The sequence below is a fragment of the Erithacus rubecula genome, assembly GCF_903797595.1.
Source record: "Erithacus rubecula genome assembly, chromosome: 1".
Classification (NCBI taxonomy): Eukaryota; Metazoa; Chordata; class Aves; order Passeriformes; family Muscicapidae; genus Erithacus; species Erithacus rubecula.
The window spans coordinates 28,434,125-28,456,064 of NC_136658.1; the positions used below are offsets into that span (position 1 = coordinate 28,434,125).

General features: G+C 46.5%; 2 protein-coding genes across 4 annotated transcripts in view; one reads left to right on the plus strand and one right to left on the minus strand.

The window, feature by feature from the left end:
* A2M (alpha-2-macroglobulin) overlaps nucleotides 1-2,252 on the plus strand; it is a 29,255-nt gene extending 27,003 nt beyond the window's left edge. The window contains exons 33-36 of the mRNA XM_079313776.1: nucleotides 470-538; nucleotides 926-1,028; nucleotides 1,275-1,316; nucleotides 2,077-2,252. Of these exons, the coding sequence (XP_079169902.1) occupies nucleotides 470-538; nucleotides 926-1,028; nucleotides 1,275-1,316; nucleotides 2,077-2,102 (240 nt within the window). The 3' untranslated portion in view covers nucleotides 2,103-2,252. The remainder of the gene's footprint in view (nucleotides 1-469; nucleotides 539-925; nucleotides 1,029-1,274; nucleotides 1,317-2,076) is intronic.
* Nucleotides 2,253-4,002: 1,750 nt separating this feature from the next.
* The window catches only part of LOC306804172 (alpha-2-macroglobulin-like), a 35,309-nt gene continuing 17,371 nt past the window's right edge, over nucleotides 4,003-21,940 (minus strand). Inside the window, exons 17-36 of one of the 3 annotated variants that reach the window (XM_079310437.1) lie at nucleotides 21,128-21,227; nucleotides 19,606-19,732; nucleotides 19,096-19,324; nucleotides 17,968-18,094; nucleotides 17,290-17,411; nucleotides 14,903-14,954; nucleotides 14,169-14,252; nucleotides 13,885-14,061; nucleotides 12,936-13,020; nucleotides 12,601-12,757; nucleotides 12,242-12,316; nucleotides 9,974-10,139; nucleotides 8,808-9,031; nucleotides 8,224-8,442; nucleotides 7,732-7,859; nucleotides 7,284-7,374; nucleotides 6,677-6,751; nucleotides 6,191-6,293; nucleotides 5,902-5,943; nucleotides 4,003-5,101 (exon numbers count right to left, since the gene is read on the minus strand). In XM_079310437.1, coding sequence (XP_079166563.1) covers nucleotides 5,076-5,101; nucleotides 5,902-5,943; nucleotides 6,191-6,293; nucleotides 6,677-6,751; nucleotides 7,284-7,374; nucleotides 7,732-7,859; nucleotides 8,224-8,442; nucleotides 8,808-9,031; nucleotides 9,974-10,139; nucleotides 12,242-12,316; nucleotides 12,601-12,757; nucleotides 12,936-13,020; nucleotides 13,885-14,061; nucleotides 14,169-14,252; nucleotides 14,903-14,954; nucleotides 17,290-17,411; nucleotides 17,968-18,094; nucleotides 19,096-19,324; nucleotides 19,606-19,732; nucleotides 21,128-21,227 — 2,409 coding nt within the window. In that variant the 3' untranslated portion in view covers nucleotides 4,003-5,075. The remainder of the gene's footprint in view (nucleotides 5,102-5,901; nucleotides 5,944-6,190; nucleotides 6,294-6,676; nucleotides 6,752-7,283; nucleotides 7,375-7,731; nucleotides 7,860-8,223; nucleotides 8,443-8,807; nucleotides 9,032-9,973; nucleotides 10,140-12,241; nucleotides 12,317-12,600; nucleotides 12,758-12,935; nucleotides 13,021-13,884; nucleotides 14,062-14,168; nucleotides 14,253-14,902; nucleotides 14,955-17,289; nucleotides 17,412-17,967; nucleotides 18,095-19,095; nucleotides 19,325-19,605; nucleotides 19,733-21,127; nucleotides 21,228-21,940) is intronic. The other 2 variants (XM_079310439.1, XM_079310438.1) reach the window with 2 other exon arrangements.

Here is a 21,940-nt window from a genome sequence, read left to right on the forward strand (position 1 = left end):
TTTTCACTCTGTTCCAACAACTTCCCATAAACATTGTGCATAGTATATTCAAAAATAGCACTGTTTGTTTTTTCCCTTTGCTCATCTAAAAACATCTTAAAACATTGTGACTCTTTAGGTGTGTGAGGTGTTGAGTAGGGACATGAATTGGAAAATAAAGCTATAATAATATGGTGCAGAACTAGCAAGCCATGAGAAACATTTTTTCATTTAGTTGTTCTATTGCTGTGCTTGGTCCAGGGCTAAGGCTCTTCTGGAGCCATGTTGTACTTCCTCAGCCAGCCTGGTGAAGGGGAGGGCTGGAGACCTTGATACTAGTATGGCACACCCAGGAGGCAGTTCTGTGCTGCTGACTTACTTCTCTGACTACTGCAGTATTTCATCCAGAGCACATCCCACTCACAGGGCTGGGCAAGTGGTGCAGGCAGACCACCATCAATGCAGTAACATCTTGGTCTTCTTTCTTCAGCTGGAAAGCCACCCTGTTATTCAGCGCACAGAGCTGAATACCAATCATGTTCTGCTATACCTGGAAAAGGTGAGGATGGGGCAGAAACACAGGCAATGGGACTTTTGGCTGCATAGAGAAAAAAAATTAGGGACTCAAAGCTGCTATGGCTCTGCTAAGAATGGGACTGAATAATTTACTGTCTTTTTCTGACTGCAAAGTCTAAGATTTTAGACATAATGCTACTTCTCTCCCAGCCCTCAGCAGGCATTGCCTACACCCTGTGCACAGCTCAGGCCCTGCTTTCCCCACCTGCAGAGCCTCCCCGGGGTGGGCAATGGTCCCAGGGTTTGCCCCTCAGCCAGCCCTGCAGCCCTGTGTCCCCCCAGAGCAGGGGGGCTCTGGGGTCAGTGCAGGGGCACAGGGGAGCCCCTGCAGTGCAGAGCCCCCCTGAGCCTCTGCTGCTTCTCTCCCCAGCTGGGCAGGGACACCCTGAGCTTCTCCTTCACGGTGGAGCGGGACATCCCCGTGCGGGGCCTGAAGCCAGCCCAGGTGAAGGTCTATGACTACTACGAGACAGGTGAGTGCTGGCAGTGCCCGTGGCAGCCAGGGGGGCACTGGGACACTGCAGGCACGGCAGCTGGGGGACACACAGCTGTCCCCAGCCTGGCACTGCTGCCCCAGCGGGAAACTGGGCCAACTGGGGATGCTGGCCCCGCCTGCTCTGGGGCCTGGCTAAAGCATCTCTCTGGCACCCATCCCTCTGCCAGCAGTGCCAGGGGACATGGCAGCTCACTCTCTCCCTTCCTTCCCTTCTCTTTTCCAGATGAGTTTGCCACACAGGAGTACAGTGCTCCCTGCTCCACAGGTAGGTGCAAAGGAACAACCGAGATGCTCCAGCAGGGACTTTTGCAAATAGTCTGGAGCTAGAATCTTTGTAGACCTTTTGTCTCCTCGGCCTGTGCCTACTCTCAGCATTTTCTTGACTGTGCCTACTGCAGTCCCCATCTCAGCACAGAGACCAAAAGCAATACTGCCACCCGACTTCCTCTGTAAGACCAGATACAGTTTTCATTTCCCTCCCCTGCCTATAGCAATCTCAGTGTTACTGCCTTCATTTGTACAGTGGCAGTTGTCTTTTCCCCTGTGTTAGTGTCACTTTGTGCAAATAAGATTCAAGTCTCCCTTGGGATGGAAAATCATACTCAGCCTTTTTTGTCTCTGCCCTTTTTAGGGCCACATCTGCTATGATGCAGACACTGAAAGGTGCTGAGGAACTGTCTCCCAAATACCTTGGTGAAATGTTGATGTTATTCACATATCTTTAACAAGTACCTTTCAAACTCTTTTGCTTTCCCATGGGAAATGCAGTTGCTGAGAGAGAATGTGTGCTTGGATAGCTCGTGCATCTCCAGGATGAATCTTCCTTCCCTCTCTGTAGCACAGATATTTTGAATGTGTCCACTCATTCCCATTCTGTTATCTGTCTGTGACTGGGAATTTTTAGGTGAAGCAGTTTCTCCTAGTTTAATAGGGCTTGAACGCACAGAGCCACCAGAACACAGATGCCCAGGGCTCTGGATACTACTCAGAATATTTCTCTCACTTTGTCCTTTTCCCACCTCCAGTCAAGGCTGAACAAGGAAATTTCTGAAGAATGCATCTTGTTGGAGCCTTGCTGTATCAGCTCATGTGCCCCCATCCCCAGAAGATCTTGTTAAGGGAAGGGTATTGAAATTTTGGAGGAGGACACCTCAAAAGCAAAAAGGAAGCAACACTATAAATAAATTAATTCTTGATCTCATCAGATGTCTCTGGCCTTCTTTTCTGTTACTGTTACCCTTGTTGCTTTTCCTATCCATGTCATGGCCTGAGATTTCAATCCAGAGCCATCCATGGCAAGGTGTGTTTGGGAGCTCTTCAGGAATACCAGAAGGCAGACAGCAGTTGGGAGATTTTTCTCCATACTTTCCAGTTCTCTAAGGAGAGAGGACATTGCATCTCATCCATTATGCACTAGAGTGTTTTCTGCAAGGTGATCATTGGACATAAACCTCTGATGACATACTGCCTTTGCACTGGGAAATCACTGCTGCGAGGTGCAAGGACGCTGTGGACCTGTCCAATCTGATCTTTTGCAGCAGCCCAGATAGAAGTGAAGACTGTGGACTTTCCCATTCTAGCAGTGTCTGCTTGTTTCTAAACAGCTGAAGTGAAAGTCCCAGAGAGTGACTGGGACCTTGTCATTCAGAACTTTTTAGGTTGGAGAAGGCTCTAAGGCCAAGTCCTGCCATTAACCCAGCATTGCTCAGTGTGCTGCTAAACCACATAGAGCTGCATGAGGCTGTTGTGATCCAAGTGTAGGACCCAGCACTTGGCCTCACACCACTGGCCTTGACCAATGGATCTAGCCTGTCCAGATCCCTTTGCAGAGCCCTCCTACCCTCCAGCAGATCAACACTCCCACCCAGCTTGGTGTTTCCTTCAAACTTAGCGAGGGTGCCCTTGATCCCCTCAGGTCATTGATAATTAAACAGGACTGGCCCCAACACTGAGCCCTGGGGCACCCCACCAGTGACCAGCTGGTTGTAACTCCATTCACCACCTCTCCCTGGGCCTGGCTATCCAGACAGTTTTTTACCCAGCAAACAGTGCACCTGTCCAAGCCATGAGCAGCCAGATTCTCCAGGATATTGTTGTAGGAAAACAGTGTCGAAGGCTCTACTGAAGTCTGGGTAAACTCCATCCATGGCCTTTCCCTCACCCATTGAGTGAGCCACCTTGTCATAGAAGGAGATCACATTGGTAAAACAGGACCTGCCTTTCCTAAACCTATGCTAGTTGGGACTGATCACCTGGTTCTCCTGTATGTGACCCATGATGGCACTCAAGATAATCTTAGGCAAAAGTTCAACCAAGAACCACATTATGATTGAAAGCCCCTTGTATTTTTTATATGAACTTTATCCTCTTATCCTCAGTGGAGGGCCATGGATCTCCTCTGGGTTTTCCGAGTAATGTTTAATACTTTTTTTTTTTTTTTCCTTTGCAACTAGGCTTACAATGCTTCAGCAGATTTCAGTGGGGAGGACCTGGATTCACATCTCATAATTTGGGTTAAACATTTTTCATGCAAATTTTCCAAATGGTTGTGTTTTGTCTGGTCTAGATGTCTCACAGGGATGCAGAGGCAGTCAGCCTCAGTTCAAGAGATCATATGGCACCATGTGTGTTTTACTTACATGTTGCTACGTGCAGAGGTGTCTTTCACCCTGCCAATGTAAGCTTAAGCAAACACACCTACAGGCATCCCTCATGTAATTCATTTCACAAATACTGACTCTCCTTTCTCTGGAAAAGCAATTGCCTCGTGGTTGAAAAAATAGATGGCTGTATTATTTCTAATTCAAAACAAAATGCAATTTATCTTATTAGAATTTTTGCTCAGCTGTCACTGAAGATGATTCATTCCACAGACTCCTCTGAATATGAGGTGTCAAAAGGCCTTGAGGTGTCAAAACCCCAAACATCACAGAAGACAAAGTGGCATAATATTCATATCTAGCAAAATAGATTAAGAATTTTATTTGTTCTCAATGACACTGTTTGTACAGGCATACTAAACCAAAATTTGGATGAAACAGCCAACTGTGCATACTTTGGTTGCACAACATGCCATGATGCCCAACAAGAAGCATTTCATGAGAATAAACAGTCACATAAGATATTTTTGCATTCAGGAGTTAAAACCACAAATTCATGAGACAAAACGAAGAAAAAGGGATCATTCCTGGAGGTGTCTAAGAGGCCTAGAGACAGTTTCATCAAAGCAACTGTATGATTTAAATGAATGTACTATTTAAACTACACTTAGGCAGGTGGGTTAGTAGCAAATGCCAGTAGATTCTCTTTGGGAATCTCCCAGAAGTAGCACACATGAGATAATGGAAACTTCCACAAGAAGGCTCAAGCTAACTGTAAGTTAACAGCTGAAGGCATAATGCACGCACACATCCCTCCTGCCCCCCTGGCACTCATCATTAAAGAGGGCAGACTCTGTCTTCTCCCACTCTTCTACAAACAAGAAACAATCCCAGGAGGGCTGCCTACAGGGAAGATCACAGAGGCTGAATTTTATGTGACAGTAGTTGACCTTTCAGGCTGCTTAATGGTGGAAGATGTGGATGGGCCTCTGCAGAGACCAACTCATTCAAGGTTAAGGTTTGTAAGCCAGGGGAGAGAAATTGTTCCCAAGACTGATTAGACTGCATCCCAGATGATAAGTTCAGAGAACGTAACACAGAGACATACATTAGGAAAGCTGACCCCCCACTTACATCATTCTGTCCTCTTTTTCTTTTCTCATTTGTTAGCCTTATTTTCCTGCACTCAGACACTGTTAGATGGGTTACTCCTTAACCTAAGAAGCCAACGTGTTTAAAGTTCTGACTGAAAGATGAGCAGGAAAAATCAGAATTGTAAACAAACTGTTCAAAAATCATTGGTGAGTACAGTTAATTTATTTGTAAAGTTCACTTTCCATTCCATGCAGGCATTATTAATATATCACGCTGTGGTGGTGGTGGTGGTGGTGAGGCAAGCAGGTTCCAGCATCTGGGAGTGTTCTTCAATCATTTCCCTGGTCTACCTCCTCTGCAAGGATGAAAGAAGATGGGAGAGAACAGGAGTCAGAGAGATATGTGCATCTGCTTTCTAAGGCTGAGAGGCAGAGGGAGCAAGATGTGGATGTGGAAGCCAGGTTGTGTGTGAAGCACAGCACAGGAGAGAGAGTTGCTGTTTTACCAGGGTGGAGGGTCTTCCACAGCACTCACTACCTGTGTCACTTTCAAGGCAGTGAGAGGTTGAGAGAAGGCTGAAATCCTCCCTGACCCACTTGGAGAGATAAGCAGAGTGGGATTTGCCACAACTGATACATTTCCCAGGAACTCTGCTTTCCAGAAGTCTCCATATTCCAAACACCTGAAACTGGGCAACTGATGGAAAGCAAGATCTGAAAGTCTTTGTATTGAAAGACTCCATATAGGAGAGGAGAAATAACCTTGGTCAGAGCTTTTTATAGAAGCTCTTAAATTCCCTGTGCTCCTAAGCCAAATACACATGGCCTTTGCAGAGAATCCCCCAAAGATGACAGTATTCTGTCAGACTCCAAATCAAGACTGAGGGCTGGCTTCCCAGAGGAATGAGGAACAGCTGCCTCCTGAGACACCCTGGGGCAGCAGGAACCTGAGCAGGAAACAGATGTTCCTCCAGACAGCAGCAACCAAAGGCAAACTTGCCATCTCAGTAACTCCCATGATGTCTGTATTATGTGCTAGATCTGTGCCTGTAAGTTGGGCCAATGTCATCCAAATTTAAACAGGAAGAGTGTTTGCTGGAAGACCAAAAATATAATGAAGAAGATGTTGAGAGCAGTGAAGGATGCAGTACCCTACCTGTGGAGCAGGGAGCACTGTACTCCTGTATGGCAAACTCATCTGGAAAAGAGAAGGGAAGGAAGGGAGAGAGTGAGCTGCCATGTCCCCTGGCACTGCTGGCAGAGGGATGGGTGCCAGAGAGATGCTTTAGCCAGGCCCCCAGAGCAGGCGGGGCCAGCATCCCCAGTTGGCCCAGTTTCCCGCTGGGGCGGCAGTGCCAGGCTGGGGACAGCTGTGTGTCCCCCAGCTGCCGTGCCTGCAGTGTCCCAGTGCCCCCCTGGCTGCCACGGGCACTGCCAGCACTCACCTGTCTCGTAGTAGTCATAGACCTTCACCTGGGCTGGCTTCAGGCCCCGCACGGGGATGTCCCGCTCCACCGTGAAGGAGAAGCTCAGGGTGTCCCTGCCCAGCTGGGGAGAGAAGCAGCAGAGGCTCAGGGGGGCTCTGCACTGCAGGGGCTCCCCTGTGCCCCTGCACTGACCCCAGAGCCCCCCTGCTCTGGGGGGACACAGGGCTGCAGGGCTGGCTGAGGGACAAACCCTGGGACCATTGCCCACCCCGGGGAGGCTCTGCAGGTGGGGAAAGCAGGGCCTGAGCTGTGCACAGGGTGTAGGCAATGCCTGCTGAGGGCTGGGAGAGAGTTGTCTCCTGTGAGACAGACAAAGTGGGTGACTTACGTTCAGTGTTTACAAGCTGGAGATGCCAGCAATGCTCTCCATCTCTGTTTTGTGCTATTGCTATTGTGCTGCAGAGCTCCACGTGTGCCCCATGGCAGCCCTGGGTTATTCCTCACCTGCTCAATGTACAGCAAAACATGGTTTGTGTTCACTTCTGTGCGCTGGATCTGGTGGAACCGTGTGTTTGAGAGCTGGAAAAAGGAGAAGTGGAAGAGGTTGATGATCTGGAGGGAAATCATTGAATCCTCCTCTGTTGCTCCCTTAACTAAAAAGTGTACTTCCCAGGGCACTTGTCACTCTGTATGAAACCCCACATACTAAGACTTTTCCCAGCTCCCACCATCTCAGGCTCTTTCACCTTCTTGACACAAAAATGGAATGAGGGACCAGCATTGCCATGGCTGTCATCTCTCTACCAATGCTCCTGAGCCCCTGATATTAAACCTGATGATGTCATTCCAGCTTTGGATCTGGAGCTACACAGCATATACAACTGCAAGTACTCTGCAAGACCTTGAGGAGTGGAAAGGGAATGCTGCTGCTGGCATCCCTCATGCACCCATACTCCAGAGCTGAGGGGTGGGGGACCTGGAGGAAATCACGGACAGTCCTAAGAGTGGAGAAGATACCAGGGAAATAATGAAATGCTACTTTAAATAAAGAAATTGATGCCACAGATTAAAAACAAATACAGTCAAAGAAATGCTTTACGCAGAACCCTACCTTCCCCACAGAGGACTTCAGTGGGACAAATCCTGAGAGCATCTTCACATCAACAATCACCATGTTGGAGACATTGCGCTCCCCTGTGTAACTGATGAGCCAAGCAACAAAGATTCAGTGAACATCAACTCAAGGCTGGGCACACTTCCAGCATTCCCATAACACTTGGCACCCCACTAAGTCCTGGCTGTCCAGCACGTTCTTCTCCAGCTGTGCCAGGTGCTCCTAGTCACCTACACAGCCCCACTAGCCCAGCCCTGGGCTGCCCACACAAGCAGGACAAATCCTTCCTGCAGAGCCTCTCCTCACAGAACAGCTGCCTCCTGCCCACCTTCCCAGGAATGTGCTGCACTCCCTGGGCTTCCAGACTGCCTCACCACAGGGATAACCAGACCTCCCCCAGCTGCCATGGCTTGACAGGAAAGCTCAGAGCAAACCACAGACTCACCTGACATTGATGCCAATGTCAAAGACCTTGTAAGCCTTGGGGTCCCCACAGCCCTCTGGGATGGTGTGCACATGGAGCATGAAGGGAGCCTCCTCCTGCGTGGGCTGCACGTTGTACCTCAGGCTTGTCTAGGGGACAGCCAGCAGCTCTGTGTGAGCATGGGTGTGCCTGCCCAACGTGGGAGACAGGGGACCCTCTCCCCTCCCAGCCCCCCACTCCTCACAGCTCTTCCACACTGCAGAGCCTTCCCGCCTTCCCTCCCACTCTCTCTTCCACATTCCTCTACTCTTTTCATCCTCTTCCCTTTTCCCGCAGCCTCCCACCTCTCCCCTCTCTCCCGTTCTTTACTCTTCTCTTCCTCAATGGAAGGACTCAATGATGTCAGGGTTTTTTCCAGCCTGGATGCAATGATTCCTATGATCCTGCCCTCTCCCAGGCCCTGCCTGGCCAGGGACCCCCCTGCCAGGTGCCAGCTGTTGCCATCAGCCTCACCTGCAGGTAGACGCATCCTTCACCAGACACCTCCACGCTGTACTCCCCTGGCACCTGGGGAAGGGGCACGCGCTGCAGCAGCAGCCGGTTGCTGGGATCCACCTGGAAGTCTTGCTGGAAATCCCCTCCAGACTGCAGGGCCACTCTGGAAGCTGCCCCACTCCTGGCATAGGTGACAGCTCCATACAGGGACAAGGCTTGCAGAGCCACCACTGTGTCCTGGAAGAGATGAGTCCCAGCACCCAGGGGATGCAGTCAGCCTCTCCACAGCCTGTCCTCCCACAGCCTGCCCTTTCTGTCAGCTGGCACCCTCCCCTCCATCCTTCACTTTCTGCCTTCTGAGTTAAGAGGAAAAGACACACAGAAAGAGCAGCTTCAGCACATTTCCCTTCCCAGGGGCACTACTTGACATAAACCGTCTAAAGCTTCTCAAGCACTTGGCAGCCATGGTAGGTGCTGCAGGATCCAGTGCAGGGCTCCAGTTCCCACCTTCCTGACAAGATTTCCTGTGCTCCCAGCCGGCTCTCTGACATGTGCCATCTTCTGACCTCAGTGCGTGCGGTGGGCAGAGGGAAGCAGCTCACCTGGGTGGAGGAGAAGCCTCCATTGGGATTCTGCTGACTGCTGATCCACTTGGCAATCAGGGATGCAGAGGACAGCTCCTCCTGGGCAGGGGCTGGCTGCGAGGTGAGGTGAGCCAGGAGCACATAGGATGTCATCTCCACTTCTGCAGAGGGAGCCCGGGAGCGATGGTGCGGGAGATCGGCCTCGGGCTCCTTCCCAGGCCGCTGCCAGTGAACAGAGCCATCTGCACAGGAGCACGACAGAGACAGCAGCAATTGCTGCTATTGCACACTGCAAGGCACCTCTCCCCCTGCTGCTGCTCCAGCCGGCAGCGCGGAGCCTGCAGGAAGAGTCTGTCACGCAGGGTGGATTGGGAAGGGTCAGGTTTGCACATTTTGCAGGTTTACAATGAACATGAGACTGCTGAGCCTCAGGCCTAGGCACTACTTTCACTGGGACATTCATGGACTTGGGCACTGCAGGGAACCAGAGACCCAAGGAGGATGCCACTCCTTCCCTCTGTGAGCAGAGATGCCAGGGGCTGGCAGAGGCAAACCCTGTGAGGCCAGATGGCTCAAGAAATGTGACCAGGGCTTACCAGTCACCTGCAGGTGGGGAAGGCAAAAGGTGTAGGGGATATTCCCTTCACAGTTCCACTACCCACCGCTTGGCCAAACCCTCTGTCCAGCCTGACTTTGGCAGATTAGTTCCAAGTGATGACAGGATTTTCCCTGACCACTCAGAACTTGTGCTGTGGCTTCCAAGATGTCCTGTGTGCTCATTTTCTCTCTCAGCACACCCATCTCTTCTCTGACTGACATGCATTGTGCCCTGTGTTGAGCCTGAGCCTTGGAGCAGGAATGTCCCTGAGCATTGCTCAGCCTGTGCTCAGCAGGTGTGGAGAGAGGAGGGGGCTGAGGAGAGGTGGGAGCAGAGCCACCCAAGGGCTCAGCACCAAGGGGATGGTCCCTGGTGCTTCCTGGGGAGCTCCCTCAGAGCAGAGAAGGACTGCGCCCTGAGAGGGACTTCCCAAAAGAGTAATCCCTTTGCACAAGTCTTCCCTCTCCTTCCACCTTTCCCTACCCACAGAGGCCAGTGCCTGCAGCCACTGCCCCACCAGCAAAATCCATTCTACCAAGGGCAGGTGTAAGGCTGGGGAAAGCCACATCCCACCAGGAGCACTCACCCTTTCTCACAGCTTCCTTTTCAAGTGAGTCAAGCAATGCCTTGCGCTTCTCCCTGTTCCCTGCCAGGGCAAAGGCGTATGCCAGCAGTGCCTTGGTGTACACATGGTTTTCTTTCTGATTTGCTGCTGTTTCCAGGCAGAACAGAGCATTCCTCACCACTGAGTGCTGGGGAGACAGAGAGGCAGAACTAGAGGTGATCATACTTAGCTCCCTCTTAGAACAACAGGAATTGGGATGGTATCTGTGGATTCTTAGCATCCCACTCTCTGGCCTGACAAAGATTTTACCATTGTGTATCCCTTCCCTCCAGACCTAATGATTCCTAGAACAAATGGGCAGCCAAAGGCTGCCCCTTATCTCAAATGTGCTTTTCTTTAACATGTCTTGTTGTAATGGTCTTTCCCAGTTTGATTTAAAGACTGTGAGGCAGAGCTCTAATCCTTCTTCCTTGAGAAGAATTATTGGCCTGACTCTGTTCTGGGGTACAAAGAGTTCTCTGAAATACTTTCTTTCTTTAGATGTACTGAATACTTGCTTTCCTCCACCAGCTATCACCCTGAGACGGTTCTGTGCTTTCACCCTCTGCTCTACCCTTTCCTTTTTTGTTTGTTTCCCCTTTTCCAGGACATTTGGAAAAAAATTTACTCGCTGGAGCTATTGTAGCTTCCAGTTTGGAGAAAAAAAAAAAAGTGATTTTTTTGTATTTTCTAGAATGTTTTTGTGATGTTCATATTAGCAATCCATGCATTGGTTGAAGAGTGCAATCACTACAGCAAAGTGAAATGTAGCTACTTTACATGATCTTATGACTAACAGACACTGTTATGACACAACCTTTCAGCAAGACACAACTACTCCTCATTTGTGATAGAAAAACAGCTATAAAATTGAAAAAGTAGCTCTGCAGTAAGAGTATGCCATGACCTGAAAGCTAACAGCACATTTACCGCTTAATAAAGGGTCTAGAAGGAGAACACGTATTTTTTGTTGCTTTGTGCTTTGACTATCACTGTTTGTGTACTGTAAGATGAAATTGTTTATGACCCCTTTTGGAGAAGCAGTTCAGCTGTTTTTGAGAAAGCAAAGAATAAAACCAAAATTGGTTGTGTCTGTGCATACTACTGTTTGTAAGGGAAATGTTGGGAAGGAGGGCAGTCTAATGACAGGATGTGACAGTAGACACACATGCTAAGGACAGTGCTATTAAGGTTTTTGTGAGGGTTTAATGTGGCTTATTTTACTCATAGAAATACTCTGTATGAGCCTTAATTACTTAAGAGCTGTGCTAATCTTAGCTCATGCAGCTTAATTTGCAGTGCCCCCATACCCCACTCAGATTGTGACAAACCCCTTCCTTCACATTCAGTGGCAGTTTTGGACTCAGACAGGGAGCTGGAAAACATCCTTGCTATCCAATATGGTTCTGCCTGACAGCTTGGCTTCTAAACACCACAAATAACAATGAAAGAATGCTCTTCTGGTGAAGGTGGGGCCGTCCATGCCACCTTACTGACAAAATAATTCCTTCTGCTCCTTCTTGCTACACAGGAAAGTCTTTGAACGCAGAACATTCCCTACTACATTTGGAGCAGAGGGATTGCAGCAGCCTGGCAAGCACACCAGCCCAGCAGTGCTTCTGCTGTGATTCCTACCCCAGCTTTACCTGCACCACCACCTTGTCTCAGAGGGGACCAGAATGGCAAAACCCACACTGCTCTTAAGTGGGCCTCAAGCTTTTCACAGAGTGCCATGATGGTATTCCCTATAGGTACACCTTATTTTTCAAGCATTAAGGATGGGGATTTACCATAAAACCATCTAGAATAAGTAGAGAAAATGACAATGAATAGCTGACTGTGCCATCCATTTTTACAGATCTATGGTGCTGTATCTGCCCAATAGGCCCAAGAGTGGTTCAACAAGAATGTACTACTCTAAGAAACAAAAGGAGATTTCTGTAGGTGTAGAAAACCTATTTGGCTTACTTGAGAGAATTAAATACTATTTAACTCACTGTCAATCTAAGCTATATGGAGCAAATCTATTATCATCCACAAAAGAACTCAGAAAAATGTTAAGTGAAATGTGTATGTAGGATGGGACAGGGGAGGAAAATGGAGGAAGAGGTTCCTTCAGTCTAGGCTTAAATGGGAAGACATTTCAGACAGGATTTTTTCTCTCCAAAGGGACCTGGTAATCTGGTTGTGGGGACACTAGTAGAGCAGGTTAGTGCCATCTGTGGCTCAGGCTGGGGTGCAGACACGTACGGTTACAGGCAGAGGAATCTCCAGCAGGGCAATGGTGATGTAGGCTGCCAGTGTGACCTCGTCATTCACTCCACCCTGCAGGGAAACACAAAAGTACTTGTTGATCCCACACAGTGCCACTGCCTTCCCCCTGTGCCACACATCTACATCCTGCAGGGACCAATTCCCCCTGGCCTCCTTATCATGCTGAGTCCTTCAGAAGATGCTGCTGACTTCTTCCTGCTTCTGATAGCCCACATGTATAACTCCCCACTCCTTCCCACACCCCAAGTGCTGAAATAACTCTGGATGCCAGGGTGACTTATGGCCAAGTTCCAGCCTGACAAAACCCATGTGGAGCCAACCAGGAGGCTTGTTACCTTCATAGCATTGTTCAGGAGTGTTCCAGAGCTGCGGAAACAGCCGTTTTCCTTCTGCTTCTGAGTAAGCCAGGTCAAAGCATCCTGGATGTGCTTCTCCTCTATGAAGATGTGAGGCCGGGCCTGGGCAAAGGACTTGAGGACAAAGGCTGTGAGCCTGAAAGGGACAGAGGGAACCAAGACATCCTGAGCAGGCCCTGTCTCCATCAGAGGCCATAGGACCCATTTAACTTCACCTCCATTCCAAACTCCACCATGGCCAAGTTCAAGGGAACACTGAGGAATGAGAGGGCATAAAAAGCAGAAATGAAAAGCCAGAGGTACTGAAGCCTTACCAGGTATTTCCAACTTGCCCATAACGTGGCCCAAAGGTGCTATAAGAACCATCTCGGTGTTTGTACTTCAATTGCCTTTGATACCCTGAAATGAAGAGTGAAAATGCATTTCAGTTGCTTTTTAAGGAGCCGTGCAAAGGAAATGCAGCAGACATGGAACACACTGTCCCCCTTGGCTGTGGCACTAATGTGATCTATGCTGCTCAGTATTACAAAGGGAGCTCAGGGAAACCCCCAACTCTGAATATCTCTATTCTTGTGCTCTTCCTCTCTCCAAAAACACCTGGAAACTGGCTGTCTGTGGTCGTTGCTGCTCTCTGCCCAAGACTTCATGAGGAGAGGTAAATCCATCCCAGACTTGAGACAAATGGGAGAATGGCTCCCAGAGGAGAACTGATTAAAAACGTTGAGTCCTATGTAGGATAGGAATGCAGAAAACAGGATCATTTTCTTTGGAGGAAATGAAATTTTCCTGCAAAAACAACTGAGTCACAACAGCCCCTTGCTGATGGGCAGATGCCCACCTGATGGTGCTGATGTTGTGTCTGGCACCACGCCCTAGCTAATGTGGCAAAATTCTGCCCTGGTCAAAGATGAACAATACTTTCTACACCTCAGTCCTAAGGACAATTATAAATCCATATAAGCAGCTGCCATGATTAATGATTATAGTCTGATTTATGCATTTCATATAACCATTTTCTTATGGAGGGAAATCCTGAGTTATTGCCAGCCCTGGACATTTCCTGTGTTCCTGTTTGGATGCTGTTGTCTCTCACCCTGTGTCTGAGTGTAGGATTCCTTCTTACAGATACTGTCTTGTATACCCCTAACCTGGCAGTACCCTGTTCCTTTCTGGGGACAGCCTCACACAGATCATCCGGGCCAGTGGCCAGTAGTGTCCTTATCCAGTAGCCAAGGGAAGGGATGAACAAAGGCAGAAGCTCACCGCTCACTAAGTATCCAATGGCCTTGGACTTGACCTCTTCACTCAGCTGCCCTGTCTTGTTCAGATAGTCCAGGACGTAGATGTTGGGGGCAAACAGGACCATGTTCTGCTCCCCACAGCCAAAGGGCATCTGGAGGAGCTGGTGCAGGTTCTGCATGGCAGTGCCCATAATGTCACCTGGGCAATGGGACAATTTACAGTGTAAATTGACCATTAGACTGAGCACAGCCTGAAGTGGCAGTGTTTCAAAATAGCTTGTGACACCTTTAGGAGTTTTCACTTACCCAGCACTGAGAAATATGCTCTGGCTGAGCCATCCACCACAGTCTCTGGGAGAACCAAGGAGACTGTCTCTGACACTGACTCTTCTAGGATAAAAAGCAGATTGATTTGGTTACAATTCCAGATGCATCTACAATGCCTGGGTAGCAGCTATCCATGGGTGATATCTACAATTCCTGGGTAGCAGCTATCCATGGGTGAGACACTGTCCCCTGAAGAGGGGTTTCCTGATTTCAACAAATCCATTCATAATTTTGCTGATGGAGTTTCCCATCCTGCGAATCTTGTATTTGGCCTGCCATACCCTCACACACGGATTGTCATGAACTTCTACATGGCACCATCGACCAGCCTTGACAAATACACCTTTTACAGCCTATTTTTCTGGCCTTTTCTGCTTTGGCGGGCAGACCCGTCTTACTGCAGAGTCCAGTTTGTGATTTTACATCTGTTAAATGAAATCAAATCCCAAATACTCTCTCCTTGCATTGACCTGCCAACCTCATTTCCTAAAAGATGTCTTTCTGCCTCTCTAATTGTAGACACTATCACATCCTCAGCTCCTCTGCAGGAAGAATTGTTTTCACTAACAGTTGGACATACATTTCGTTTGCTCAATTTTATCAGATCCCTATACCTTTCTTCTCAGAGTGGAACACTCACAAACCCTTTATTCCACCTTTGTCTTTAGTTTCTACTTCAGCAAAGAAAGTTTTGGAAAACAAATGGCTCTTACCAGATGCACAGAGCAGAGAGTTGTATGTGGTTTCCACTTCAGTCCCTTCCGGCTTGGGGAAAAGGGGAGAGGAAAAAAAAAGCAAAAAATGAGAAACAACAAAGAAAAGGAAGAAATATCAAAAGGGAAAGTAAAAGGCAGTCTTTGAAAATTGCCTAGAAATTTTTCTCCTCCATGTGCTAAACTGAGGATAATTGAGGACTGTAGCATACTGCAAGTATGAAATGTAATAAATTTTCTTTTCTTTCTTATTAATGAGAGAGGCTCTTCAGCTTCACAGGTTGTGATGGAGATGGATGTGAGGGGATGTTATCACCAGAGCCATGGGAGCCAGTCATCCAAGCTGCCACTCACTGTGGCCAGTCCAGCAGAGCCCTGCAGGCTGTGGTGAAGGCTGAGTGCCTGGCACACTGGGAGGATATGTGTGCAAGAACTTTTACTGGTGACAACTAGAGCACCAATGCACCTGTAAGTGACACACCACAACAACCAAAGTTTAAGTGTGTGCCATAGTCAGCTGGTTTGTAAGTTCCAGTCTAGTTTTTGAAGTCAGAAAAGAATCCCTCTTTTCTGTTGAGATGGATGAAAATATTTTGCAGAAAACTCAGGAATCAAATGTTTAATATAAAACTTTTTAAAATCAGAATTTATTTTAGTGACATCCCTGCACTGATTTTTTAACTTCTGCATAGGAGAGGTCCCATTGTTTCACTACTGGTTTCCAGCTATTGCCAGCTGATATTTTTCCCCAACATGTAAACAATGTCTTCGCTTTCTCACAATCAGAATACCTTGTCTCTCATTCTTCAGTACAAAAAGACAGAAAAGTATTAAAAGAGTAGGAAAAAAAAGAGAAAAAAGAAAAAGTTTTTTGTCTAAACTGTGACAGAGCTAAATGCTTCTGTTTGAATAGGCACCTTCTTGTTTGTTTCAGTATGACATTCTTATATGCAACTAAATGGGGAATCCATTGCTTTGTTTGATTTTCAACAGGAAATTAAAACATACAAACTTTAGTTTTTTGAAAAATTTTCCTTTCCAGATAAGAAATTCCTGGGTGAAAACAATCCCTTTTCCCAAAGAGGTCTCAGTGAGGCTCAGTTTCTCAAGGGGCAGGAAGATGCCCTGGGGCCTCTGGCACACTCCTCCTCTCTCTGGGATGCACTGTCTGCTGCAGGGAATATTGTCATCCCGGTGCTCAAGGCAATGTAGCTTCACCCCAAGCATGTTACACTGAATCCACCCCTGCTAATTAATTGTTCAGCCTTGGAGGCTAATCTCCCATTCCATCCTGTCAGGGCCTGCTGTAGATTAATTACCACAGTAACAGGATAGCATGACAGAAGTAAGTCCAATACTTGTTCAGTAATTTACATTCCCCTGCCATCTGTGAGGAAAGACTTTACAGTGCTCTATTTCCTGTATCTTCAAAGAACAAAACAGTCTTTTTCCTGAAGGGGTATGTGAAATTAGGAAAATTTCCTGAAATGTTAAACAGTTGTTCATGTATTATACATTCAAATCCATTTGTAAATAATTAAAAAAAAAAAAAAAAAAAAAAAAAAAAAAAGCCTAGCAGATAGGACTGTTGTTCCATCATTACATCCTGGTTAGCAAAACATTTCCTGAAGCTACATGAATTCTAGCTCTGACTTACTGAAAACTGGAATGTCTGCAATGTAAGGGGTGCTTATTATTATACAGATTTCCCTATACAACAAGCTGGTACTCTTTGCTTCCTAATAGCATCACTGGGAGTCTTATACTGTGGATTAATTTTATGTCTGGCAATTTATCATGTGAAAAGCTATGCTTTTATTGTTGCAAAACACTGCTTAAGAAAAGAAGTGTACAAAAGAATGTAAAAATGAAAGGTTAGTTACACTGTTTTGAACATTCTTAGAAATGTAATAAAAACAATTCAAAACAGTGATGGTAGCTTTGTTTAGAAATATTTGTAGATGGTAGTGACTGCTTCATATTCCAGAGTACAGGCTATGGGCTGGAGGAGAAGCATAAGCATTCTGTCTAGTGTTTTATTCACAGCCTATCCCTGTGATTTATTACAAGCAAAACCAAGGATTTCTCGTTTATCTCTGATGTGATGTGCCTTGGAAAAGCCTGTCATTATTGCCTTCCTTATTATTCCTGTCCCTCTATGTAATGTAAGACTCTGCTTTGACTGTGAGATGACAACATTATGAGTTATGGGCTCTATGGGCCCGTGTTAGATTTATCAGCTCTTCTTTTGTAAAAGCTTGCAGAATAAGAGTCCCACAAGCCATTATTGCTGCTCTCATGGCTAAACCAGAAAACCTTTATCTCACAGCAGCCCTTGCTGTTACCATTGCTGCTTTCCTGTGCCACCAAACGAGCAGCCCACGTACCTCCACCAGCAGCTGTCTGATGACCATGTCCTTCCGCCCTTTCTCAGGGCTCTCCACAATGTGGTTCCCACAGGGCTGCTGGTTCTGCAGGGCCTCAGTGGTCACTGAGAACTCCACCTGCCCTGGAGGAAACAGGGGTCACTCAGCCCTGCCAGGAAATACATTGGTTTTTGTGCTGGGAACTCCATAATGCATTACAGAGAAGCTTTTCCAAGAGGAGAACTTAATCTGAGACAGGTTTTATCTTGATCCAGATACACCCTCCCAGATCACCTCCTTTATGATGGCCACTCCAGCAGGTGCTACTCCATCAGTATGAAGAGTAGGAATGGGGAAGGTCTCATAAATCAAATGGACTATTTCTGGGAGGCTTCAGAGAAAGCCAGCTTTGATTAAAAATATTCAGACCCAAGTACATTAAGACAAGACATTTTTAGCTCCACAAATGGAATGTCTAAGTTCTTTGCATGCACTAAGGGAATTTGTGATTTCTATTAAAATGTTGGGAAAGCCAAGGCCTGTAACATGTTGTTTGTTTAGGACCTGGAATCACTACACTCAGAGCTGGACTTCTGACATAGAAAAGATCCTTCCAAGTCACCTAGCTCCTCACACCAAAGATCTGATGCCATACACTGATGTCTGATCCCAGCATCTTCTTGCCATCTGGTCTCTTACCTAGAGATCTTGGTGTTACTGCCCAAGCTGCAGTTTTTCTTTCATTCACGCAGATGCAGTAGGATTCTTCCTGTTTCCCCACTGGTACAGCCAGGAAATCAGCAGATTCAGCCAGAGACACGCTGACCTGCCAGTTGTACAGAGAGGGGTTGTGAGGTTGGGCTTGCAGAGAAGCTGGAGTTACTGCAGACAATTCAGTACATGGAAATATTAGTGGAGCTGGTTATACCATGGGACTGAGGACATTATGGGTATTGCAGAGCAATATTGCCTGATAAAGGAGGAAATGACTGAAATTTGTACAACTGTAGGAGATCAGGGAGGTAAGACCAGCTGTGCCATGAATTAAAGATCTCCCTCGTGATTAGTTAGGTGCAGAGATAAAGCACCAGCAGTGGGAGAGGTAGTAAGGGAACAGAAAAGTAGAATAAGGGAACAAGGAAAAGTGAAATAAAGAGTCTGAAAGTAGCAAACAATTAGGAAATACAGGGACATAAGTGAGAATGCCTTGGAATGACTGGATAAACATCTCCTTGTTTCAGCTCCATTCCATTTAGAATAAAAATCTGTATTTATGAAAAACTGAGCAAAGTTGATTGAGATTCTGGCTAATCCCATCCCAAATTTTCTTGTCTTCTTTTGTCAGAAAAATTGCAGGTAAGAATGGTGAAGCTATATAGCTCTTCTCAGTGTTTTAGGGACAGATTACAGGAAGTCGGCACATTCCAACAAATCTGTGAAGTTTTGTAAGATGAGACTGAAGCCTGAACACAAATATCCACCCTGGTGAACCTGGAATTTCCATCTGGGTGTGCAATGATTCTGTGATCTGTGAAGAACCCAAGTTCTCTGTTTCTGTAGAACAATGACATAAATTTGTGATGACAAGGCTGGGTAGGGGGGGGTCTCAGTAGCAGAGCTTCAGGCTCTGAATCAAGTGCAGCTTCCAAAACTTTGTCAGGAAAACACACTCCCTCTTCACTGAGTACAACAAGGATTCATACATACGTACACCTATATGAAACTACATTTGCACATCAGTCATCTGGTGTGGAACACCTTGTTAAAGAAGGCCCAGTGTAGTCTCCCCATGGCTCCTAGGCTGAGGAAAGCTGTGACATCCCTTACCCTGATGCAGGCAGGCAGGTAGTTGAAAACGGTGGCTTTCAGCGTGAAGGACTCCCCCCGCACTACAGAGTAGGGCATGGTCAGCTCCACAAAGAAGGGCTGGAAGGCTCTGAGGGATGCTGTTGGGGACAGCCCAAAGCCTGTGTCTGCTGAAGTGCAGAATGCATTGGCTTTCCACTCAGTGATGGTGTCAGGGATGGTCACTTCTAGATCAGCTTTCCCCTCAGAGCTGGTGAAGCACAGAGAACAAGATTTCTGTTATATTCTGGTGTTCATCTATTCTCCTCTCAGCCTATTGAACAACATCTGCTGACAGCAAACCCCTGACCAGCTGGGATATAGGCATTGGCTTTTGTATGTTCCTCTAAAGCATCCTATACTTAATGTCCATAAAAAATCCCTTTGTCTACTAGAAATACTCTTCTCACTGAAATACTGGTACATCCACCAAGGCTTTAACCTAGTCCAAGGTTTTGGCCTATTGACCACAATATTCCTTTCAACACTTACTTCACTGAAACTATGTCCCAGATCCATGTCTCAGGGAAGTATTTCCGGACAGTCTCCATAGGATTGCCATCAACCATATCTTCTGCCATGTCATAAGCCAATTCTCCATGCAGATTCATTGTAGAGACTATCAAATGTATTCCAGCACAGGAAGAAAGGAAAAGATGTGTCAAACTCCATGCTAAACCTGGAACATACTTTCCTCCAGGTAGTTGTTATTCTTAGGTCAAATTTTACAATTGAAAGAAGGGCTTTGACATCTTGGCCACTGGAAACATTGATTTCTCTGTTGCTATCTCATATTTAATTTTTCTTAATGTTGCTTCCCTTCTTACAGATATTGCTGGAGTTGAGCATTCTTCCCCCACTGCCAGCAAACCCCTCAGTGCCAAGAAACCATGCATGATGATGTTATTGAGGATACATTTCTACAGCAATTTAGGTTCAAATATGAGACTTACTGTCCCCAGATATTACCATGGCACACAGTTTAATAATCTGGTTGAAGAACTGATTGCATTTATACATGACCAGAAACAGATGCCACACTTAGCCCTCCCTCTAGGAATTTAAAAAAAATGAATACGGGTCTTTACATCTCTGGCCATTAGCAAATATACATGAAGAAGCTTTCTCACAGTGTTGCATACTGTTGTGCCTTATGAAAGGCTTTTCCATCAGCCTTAGAAGACTTTACATCTTCTCAAAGGAGGCTGTCTTGAGCCATGCTTTGATGACAAATCCTCCATTTCAAAACCAAAGGTCTGATCTCTTATGAGTAGGAGGCTAGAAGCTGTCACTGGACCAAAAGCTAAGTTGTTTAATGGGAGCTGGGGTCCTGCACCATGAAAGTCAATAACTGGAAGTGATATAGGTGAGTCTTTTATATAGTATTTCTAATCTCAGATCTCTTCAAGGAAGCAAGCAAACAAAAGCAGTATCATTCTCCTATCTTCACAGTCACTGAACCTGCAGAGAAGTGAACTGTCTCTAGCCCTTATAGTCATGTAACTGGGGAAACTGGGAACAGAACCAAATCTCTCAGGCCCCAGTGGTAAAATATCAACCCATGGGATTGTACCACCTTCTCATTTGTCTTGGCCCACTTTTGACCTGGGTGTTCCTCTAGCTTTTGCTAAAATGTGGCCGCCTTGAAGCAAATGCTCCTTTTTTAGGTTTCCATAGCTGGACTCAGATCTGATAGGAACAAAAACCCCACTGCTTTGTGCTGAAAGACTCTTTTAGTGCCTACAAGCCTTCCCCGATGCAGGGGCTGGTATGGGAGTCACCAAGCACAGAGTTCCAGCCAGGCACATCTGGCTGTCTGGGAAGATGGGCAGAGGTGGGTCTGTTACATATTTCAAGACTAGGTCCAGAAGAGAGGAATCCTGAATTAGGTCAGCACATCTGAACAAAATCAGATCTGCCTGGGTAATTAATATTCAAAGATTCAAAGAGGGAAGGAAAGAAGCAGGGTGGTAAATTTTAGGAGGTTGTGTGAGAGGTAAAACCAAGAAGGTACTAGAACCACTGTAACTCCTTTCCATCATGTGTTCTGGGTAATGCTCGCAGAGTTCAGGCTTATGGATCTTGCTGCTAGTGAAGACTTTTAAGCCCAATTCCTAGTAAACAAAGAGAAAGAAGAACAAAAAATATGCAAAACAATGGTTTGAATATAAACTTTATTTAGTATGTCAAGGCTGGATGTACCTAAACCTGGTATTGATCAGAATAACTAAGGCTTGTATGTAAATTCCAGGCAGGCTGGTTTGACACAGATGTGGAGTCCCTGTCATGTTATTCTCATACTAAGACTAAATCCTGACACAGTCAGATGGAAAGGTACAGCCACAGGCCAACCTTGGGAACAACTGTCTGGCTGAAAATGGCATGTGTGAAATGTACTGCAGTGAGGCTACCCAAAAAACTTTGTGCAGGACATTTAGGATGACTCTGCATGGATTTGTGGGTTATCAAATTAACTGACACTTTAATAAATACCTATTTGAACCAGAGAAAGAAAACATGAGTGAATGAGGAGTTTCTATTGCTATGGCACTAGAGGTAATTTCTCAGGACTGTTTCCTTATCCAAGCCCATTTACGGGTGTCTCTACTGTGAGGAGACCTTTCAAACTTTTAATGGTTTAGAGAAGCACTTAGTAATTATTTATAGGCTAAGTAGGTGTGGGAACTGGGCCTGGTTATTTTCTTGCATACAAGCATGAGCAAGTTTACAGTAAATGAGCTTATTTTTTAATATAAAAGCCCTTCAGGACAGGTGAAAAGAAGACAGCAGACTGAGTTTGAAAAGGGAACAAAAGAGAAAAATGAAA